Genomic DNA, 8,652 nt, shown 5'->3' with positions numbered 1-8,652 from the left:
TTCTACAGTTCGTACCGTCACTCATCACGCGAGGAAAAATACATAAAAATCGCGGACCGTCTTCGCGAAATGATAATGAGCGGCTATTCATGCATCATGGTACTCGCCGAGCGGAAAAATCCTGGCGGGAAACCCGACGGCGAGATACGGAGACGGTGATGGTGGTGGTAGTGCCTCTTTGTCGCGCGTTGGCGCAAGAGTATATGCAACGCGCGAATGTGTCTCCTACGGCCTTTCATTCTCGTCCGGTCTCCGCGTATCTGCATTAAAATAACGGCACCTCGGCTATACGACACAGAAGCGGCACATTCGCCTAACGTGACTTCTCCGCCTTCGACCTCGAACCTACGCGGGGCCTCGGCTCCGTAGTCATTGGCTTCTCCTTTCTGCCTGGATTTAGACCGGGGAAGGCTCTTTGGATAATTCGGAGATTACGGAACGATCGCGCGATTAATTCTAAAGCCGCTTATATTTTCAACAGGATGAACTGGAAAAGCAATTATCTCACGTCAATATTAAGTTCTGCAAAATGCCCCGACCATAAATTACACTTGAAATCACTTATTTGAAGGCTTCGCCTTCTATTGCGATCTTCCTTTATCTTTTGTATGTATTTATATATAATATTTGAAGAATTCCAATCACGATAAAAATTATTAAACCTTTCAATTGCGAACAAGTTCGAATCATAATACTGTTCAATAAAACTCTCAAAAAGTTTACTTATATCTTTAAAAAAAAAAAATGTTATATTTCCGAAAAAGAATTTAATCCATAAATGTTAATTTCGTGAAGATGATTAGGCTGAATGAATCTTAGACAACATCTTGATTAGTTTTTTAATAAAGACATTTTATACTTCTATAATTTTATACCTCTATAAAATGTTTCTGAGATGTGCCAATGAATAAAGCACGTTCATTGACCGCTTGCAATCAAGTTATAAATAAACGTTTCTCTCTCTCTCTCTTTCTCTCGCATCGGACGTTTTACATTATCGTTGCGATTAAAACTGTAATTATGTATTATTATGTGCAATTTCGTTTGAGAAGAAAATTAAATTAAGAAGATATACTGCTAATGTTATATACATATTGGCATGTTCATTCTTTTGTTGTGTTATTATTTTATTCGAATGCTTTTTAGCGATCGTCGCATAAATACTCGTATTTCTACGTTTATCCAAGTTGCGATAATGAAGAAACAATTATTGATAACACGATTTCACGACTTCTGTTTCAAGAACACATTAGAGTACTGTAATAATTCGTGTCGATTTACATATACGAGCCCGTGATAGTTGCCGTTAGAAACTAGGTTTATCGACTTCGCAAAAACGCTTTTAATTCCAAACCTGTCGAATGAATCGATGTTACACAGAAATAAGCGATATCAGGGGATAGTGCGTCCGACAAGAAAGGTCAATCTAATATAACAGCGGGAGAAAGAGAGAGAGAATATTAATTGGATTTGGTAAGAAAAGATTTCTCGCGAGAAAAAAGATAATACCAATAAAACGGATATTTCTATTCTCCCAATCGCACATTCGAATTGTGCCGAATATTATCGGATCTCTAAACGAGGATGTTCGCCTAGCAACTGCAGGGGAAATCGAAGTAATCCCATCGATTTTGACAATAGACAGGACCGAAAAATAAGCGCGAAGCGTAGAAATGGATTTAGCTCACGCATGCCGTAACTAGTCACGTCGCACGCATCGGCCAGCAATCCCACTTTCTCTCCCTCCATCCCCTATTCCCCCGGTGCCTTCCCTCCTGCTACCCTCCCCTTATTCTTGCACCTGGATCACGTTGCATTGTTCGTCCCTGCCACGGGACGGACAGAAACAGAATGGCAGAAGGCCCTGAAAAAGAAGATCCGAGACAAAAGGAGCAAGAACGAGAGGAGAGAGACCGAGAGAGGGTCTTGGAACACAACGAGAAGGAACCGGCAGAGGTATAGGGGAAGAGGGAGTCCCGCGGAGGTGGACGAAGGAAGAGAGAGAGACGGGTGGAGATAGGGTCGGCGGATACGGGATGGGATACAGCGAGAGGGAGAGAAAGAGAGATGTTTTTCTTCCAAAGGGGACTTTTTTTGCGCTGGCTTTGCACGCTCGTCTCTCCTCGGCGAAGCGGCACGAACGCGACGCGCCACACCGCGCCGTCGTAGAAATCGTCCCCGTGTGCCCGCCGGGAAGTTTAGTGGGGGCAAACGAGTTGTCGGTATCCCGCGCGCGAGAGTCGGCACGGCCGGGGCGACGGTGGTGGGGTGTATACGCGTAGGGGCCGATAGGGGTGGAGAAGAGTGGAGACCCGAGTCTGGGACACGAGGAAGGATGGCGGAGTAATGGTGGGGCAATTTCCCTTGGCGGGGGAGGGGAAGGGCGTCAGCTGCGTAGTGCCGGCTGGACGACGGGTACACGGGGGGAGGACGGGGTTGGGTCGCGGGGCAGGGTAGCGGACGGGAGGGACGGGGGAGCGGTTGGAGAACGAGGAGAGCTGAGTCATAGCGCTGTTGCCACGTTCCTCGCCGGCCTCGTTGGGGCGTCTCGACACGACGGAGGCCCGCGATAGTCGCCGCTTGTGTCAGTGTCGTCTGCCGGAGAACGTGCCGTCCGCCTCTCTAGAGGGACGGCCGGCCGACTGAGTTTCAGGGAGATATGCCGAATTGCCTTTTTTTTTATATATATATTCCTTTCTGCCCCGAAACGATCGCACACGGTCTCGCCGCGGCTGTGGCTCTCACCGCTTCCGATTCGAAGCGATTCCCACGAAAGATCGTCTATTTATAGACACGTTCGCCGAACATTCCGGAGAATATTTAATATTGGAAGTTCTCTCACATCGGATTTCGATGTTAATCAGAGTTTTCCTCTCCGAGTCTACCGCGACGCTAACTTTGACAGGGTGTCTCTTCCCTTCCGATAATGGAGAAACGCGTCGAAATATCGTTTGTCAGTCTCCTTGAATCTTGGACATTTTTAATTAAGATATATACGGTCTTCTTCAACTGTAATTGTGAGTGCCAATCCCTGTCGTGATATTTATATTGAGGCTGATATAACAGCCTGGTTCAAAACACGGATTTGTAACTCAGGCTATAATAAGTTATAACTATAATAAGAGTCTGTGTTCGAATTATACACGTATGTACTTTCATAATTTCTACATACTCGCGGCATTGCGGTTATACACAATCAAATCCTTATCAGTTAGTCGACCTACTTGCGTTAGTTACATGATCGAATCATCTAGTTAGTAACCATGTTATAATAATGAGGTAATGCCGGCACGATCGTTAAGAGGATACAATCTATCTTTATAACGAATATTCATAGAAATTGCTTGTTTTTGCGTTTTTTATCGTCAAAATACATAACTCTGTTTCTTCCGGCATTCAATTGACGTCAGTATTTCATTGTCTCGTCAGCGCTCGACTTTCGATTAATAATCGTTTCTCAGCGATAATTATAATATTCATTAGACGCTTGACAAACAAAATAGATTCGCGCGAGATTCTGCGTTGCATCATCGTGTGCGCAGCGCGGAATAATTTATAAAAAGTAACGCGGCATTTATCTATCATTTGTAAAAAGAATTGAAAGGTGAATGCAGGTAAAAAAATGACCGATAAATTTCTTTCGACTTCGGAACCCTTTGGATTTCTAACGGTAAACATCTTTGTGGCGGCATTGCTAGACGGTTTTATGCGGTGAGAGCCGGAGCATAACCGCGAGAGAGCACGAGCGAGAGAGCGGTCGAGAGCCGCTGGAGGAACAAAAGTTCTCTCTTTTTGTCATCGTCGTCGTCGTCGTCGTCATTGCCGTCATTGCCGACGATGTGCCCACTCTGGGCATTGTGTTCCTTTTTACCCGCGTTGCGCTTCGCGAAACCTCGCATTGTTAACGTTAGATCGTCACACTCGCGAAAACCCCGGCCTCTTGTGCAACGCGCATCGCCGTGTAAACCGCGCGCGCGTATATTCTGCGCGAGCGTATATTCTTAAAGAGGCGCGCGATATTTTATTTACGTAAAAATGCAGAAGAGTGCCTCGGCGTACACCGGCGTACATCGCGTGTGTAAAAATTGATGTCAAGTCTCTCCGGGTCTCGGTACATTCTTCAGTCGCTTTTTTTTTTTTTTTTTTTTTTTTAACGAGATCGAATTCTAACATGACATTCAAAAAGTGACATCTCGTTTCATATATAAAGCGATAAAAAAAATTGCTGGTCTGTAACGCATTATTATTTGCCATCTACGAATGGAAATTATTTGTCAGGCTGACATTCTGAAAGGGGATTAAATATTTAAACGGGAGGAGTAGCACGCGCGTTAATGAATTTCCGACTGTATCGGCTGTAAAAGAAAATAAAAAACGCGAACATTTCTGTTCGCGTTTAATTTAATAATTTAACACGCCATTATAACTTGAAATGATCGAGCGTGCGAGCCTTCGCAATAAATGCGATAAAATGCCACGTTACTATCTTTACGGACGCCTCTATAAACAGGAGGGACGACGTCGCATCGCGTCCATCGGATGAAATAGATCGATAATTCCTTATTTATAACGCCTGACGAGTTTACGGAAGACGAGTTTCTGCGTTTGTTTCTCGCCCCCTCAGACTCTTCGCCGTGGGCCGATGTATTGATTTCCTGTACGTCTCCCGTTTGAAACGTGGAAAGACGTGCGATCGTTCGAACCGTCACCGTTCGCGATGGACGGCGAGATTAAAGCGGCTTTAGTACCCGTCGATGTAATCGCGATAATGTCCACCTGCAACTACGTGTACACTGATAATACGACGCAAATACATTTCACACTTCGACCAGTGAGTCATCGACGGGGGGGGGGGGGGGGGCAGACGGTGTATATGATGATTCTGAAGTATACAGAATATATAATATATAATTTTGTATACAATAAATTATACATAGAAGAAAAGAAATGTATCTTTCAGGAAACAATTTGTTTATAACAAGGTGATTTTCGCGTCCCTGGTAATCAGAGCAAGCTGTAAATATTTCAAATCATTTACGGAAATTTACCGTTCCCCTTGCGAAGCTGCACGCGTGAGTTTGCTCGCATAAATTGGTTTAATCGTCGGAAGGTAAAGTTACGCGCGGTGTTTTTCCATTTGCGCCGCCCGCGTAGTTTTCTTTACAGTCGAAAAGACATTACGTCCAACGATCGTTCCGCCGCGCCGGGCGCTGCCGTTGGAAGCGTAGCGCTAGAATCGTGATAGAAACTATCCATTGGACGCGATCATTAGTATCGGAGCAGCGTTTTAAATGGCTTCGCGATCGAGAGGTATTATCTCAGCCCGGGAACGAGCGAAACGAGCGAAACGAGCGAGACTGTTGGCCGGTTCTTGTAACGTAGAAGAACACGGCGCTGACCTAGAGACTTCCTCGGGTTTATGGAGACCCATGCTAATGCCGCCGCATAAAGCAGAGAACCCGTCGTCGTGCGTCGGCCAGAAAACAGAGGGGGGAACCCAAGCCTGGGAGCGAGTCTGCCAGAGTAAAATTCCTCGATGAGCATTTTGAGGGGGATAAAGAAGGGACGGAAGGGGAGGATAGAGGAGACCGGCGGGAGCGATACCCGAGGGGAAGGGATACACGATTCACGGCTCGCTCGCCAGGCAAGCAAGCAAGCAAGCAAGCCAGCCAGCCACCGTGGCACTCGGCGGCGGCGGCTTTCCTCTCCGCCATTACCCTCACCCCTCTCGTGTCCCCACTCTCGCACGCACACACATTCTCTGCCCCGCTTAATCTCCCTCCCTTCGCCCGCTTTCACTCATACGAGCGACGTAGAAAAGGGGCGCCCGTTGTGTTTGAAACTCGTACTAAAGCGCGCCGACGAACGTGTCTCTGTGTATGCGTGCCTTTTTTTTTATCAGGAAACGTGGGGATGGGCGCGAGGGGGACCGAGGGGTAGACGGCGTAAGAACGAGGAAGGAAAGAGAGGCAGCGGCGGCAACGGCGCTCTCTCGTCTCGAGCGAGGGGCCAGAACGCGGTCGCGGTTTCCAGTAACGCCAGCGAGAGAATTTTCTTTGGATCTGATGAAAATGCGCCACATCCCTGTGCGTTTCTCGCTACGGATGATTCACACGATGGCCGATAAACATTGACGAATCATGTAGTTGCAACGGGATCTTCAGCTACGCAGTTTTCGCAGTCGGTCGGTGGGGAAGGGGAGGGATGAACGAGAGAGATTTGCGCGCAATCGATATGGAAATATTACAATTTTAGACAGTTAACTTCTCTCAGCTCAGTTTTCCTATATATCAGAAACTCGACACTGATCGACGAAATAAGATCGTGTCTCTCGTCGTTGAGGGAGGTCATAGTTTTAGGACAAAAATTTCGAAATCCTCGACGCTTTCTCGAAAACAGAAACACGCGAAAGTCTTGGCGGCACCAGCATCAGCGAGATTTCGCCTCTCGAGCACGGGATATCGCAACTACGGGCATTCACTGGTTCACTTGTGCAACGCGCCGAGAATAATGCAGCAATGAGAATGATTCGCACAGTCTCGGGAATTCTCAGTACGCGCGGCAGTAGGATCCAGAGAGAACACAGCACAGATCACACAGTAAAACGTCTCGTGCGTAAAGTGTCGCAGGTTTTCCTACATCGGGAGAAATGAGCGCGGGAGGATGGAGAACGAAGCGCCGATTATGCGAGAGAGAGCGCGCGATGGGCCGCCACAGCGCGTCCGCCATTTCGTGCGTGCGTTCGTTCTTCCAGATGCATACGTGGCAAGATTTACGCGTTCGCTCTCTTGACATCTTCTCCTCGCCTTCCTCGCCGAAGAAACGATCGAGACTCCAAAAATAATTCTCGATCGTCAAGATATACCTCGAGTCCTCGATAACGAGAAATTTCTCGGTCGTTTTTTTTTCTCTCTTTTTCCGCTCGTTAATGATCGATTCATCGAAACTACGCGAGAAGTACTCGAGCATTATCGACAACAACGAACAACAAGGAAACGCAAAAAAAGCCCTTTTCTAGTCGATAGAACGACAAAGAGGGGCCACGCCCCGTTCGAGCGGTCGACACCGAGAGGAGAAACATATGCCAGGTATCGGCGACACGCTCGCTGCCTCTTTCGAGACTTTTCGCCTCTACTAGTCTGGAGGAAAACTAGTCTCCAGCGCTCTTCGATTTGTGGAGGGCCCTAGTAAAATATCCCTGCAGAGGTAATCCGTCCAGATCTCGGGCACAACCCTCTCATTTCCCTCTCGCCGTCTAAACGCGCGAAACGATCATACGATACGACTCGTGTCCCCGCGTGATGCGTAGAAGCTCTCTTTCTATATAGTTATCTTTTTTTCCCCCCTACGATGATGTACGCTTATGAGAAATACGCAGTTGGTTAAGTTATACGGCTAAATGGCAGAGAAGTCCTTCGGGAGAGCAGAGTAGAGATACGTGCGACTCACGCGAGATTAGACGAACGACTCCCCGGGAGAGTCCCCGAACGTCCTGGTGTTTGCGCTTGCGTGCGACGTTTCCTCTCGGCAGGGCCAATCGTTGCGCGTCCGGTCCCACCACGACGGCGATCACCCCTACTTGGCGATATCTCGCCTCCGCCGAGCGCTCTCTCTGTACACACACAGGGTGTGCCAGAAACAACTTCCCGGACTCTTTGTTTTCTTTAATTTCGTGCGAAATTCAATATCCTAAGTTCTCTACTACAGGGGTCTGAAAACGAGACCTCTCTCACTCCGCCGCGTTATCCTCTCTCCTTGCTCTCTTACCTTTTGCCCTTCGTTCGAAACTTCGTCCGATTCAAAATTGCGCCGAGGCCGAGACGCGAAACGCGAAAGATATCGGCGCTTCCCAACGGGACGGCAGAATAGCGCGACGTGCAATCGGGGAATAAATCGATATTGGCGCTGCCGGGCGCTAACGTTTATGTCCTGGAAAAACTTTCCCCCGTTTCGCCATTCGACTTCTGTATCGTTAAATTTCTAGGCGGAAAACGTAAAATTCTAAGATAAAGATTTACCTAAGAAATTTACGAATATAGAAGCAAACAAAAAAATCGAAACCTAATCTGTTTGACGTCATGTTGCATTAAATCCTGCAGCTATGCGGCACTGGGTAATTTGTCTACTGAATACTAACATCAAGCTATATTTTTCATATATAACATGTAAATAATAATTGCATCGTCCGCCCTGCTAAGCGCGCGTTGACTTTTATTTGCCCTGTTTAAATTTGCGTTTAAACTTGAGATATATCTATTCGTAAACATTGTAATGCAATTTAGATTTTTGTCCAATAATGGATCTGAATAGAATGAATTTTATTCGTGATTCGAAGATGTACTATTTCGTAACAATGTGACATTTTATGTGAGTAAATCTTCATAGACTAAATAGCACGGATCGCCGTGCCGCTAACTTGAGGCAATCCATGAAGCGCGGCGGCACGTTAAAGTCGACGTTTTCTTTGGACCACCTTATATATTTATTATATGTCATTTCTTTCATATTGCCCCCCTTTTCTTTCTCTCTTTCTCTTCGTGTTGTCGTGAGTCGAGTCATTCGGCGAGAGCCGTCATGGTCTCTCCCTGCAAAAACATCGTGACGATTTTTATCTGTACTGATCTGAACGTAGCGGAGGAAGACTTCGATCGA

At 46.8% G+C, this 8,652-nt stretch overlaps 1 protein-coding gene across 1 annotated transcript in view; it reads left to right on the top strand.

The window, feature by feature from the left end:
- The first annotated feature begins 1,851 nt into the window (after positions 1-1,851).
- Positions 1,852-8,652, top strand: part of LOC105454362 (protein split ends-like) — a 14,876-nt gene continuing 8,075 nt past the window's right edge. The window contains exon 1 of the mRNA XM_011696927.1: positions 1,852-1,956. Within this exon, the coding sequence (XP_011695229.1) occupies positions 1,852-1,956 (105 nt within the window). The remainder of the gene's footprint in view (positions 1,957-8,652) is intronic.

The sequence above is a fragment of the Wasmannia auropunctata genome, unplaced genomic scaffold, assembly GCF_000956235.1.
Source record: "Wasmannia auropunctata unplaced genomic scaffold, wasmannia.A_1.0 LD335986.1, whole genome shotgun sequence".
NCBI lineage: Eukaryota > Metazoa > Arthropoda > Insecta > Hymenoptera > Formicidae > Wasmannia > Wasmannia auropunctata.
Note: the sequence above shows the minus strand (reverse complement) of the source record. Positions and strands in the feature narration are given on the sequence as shown.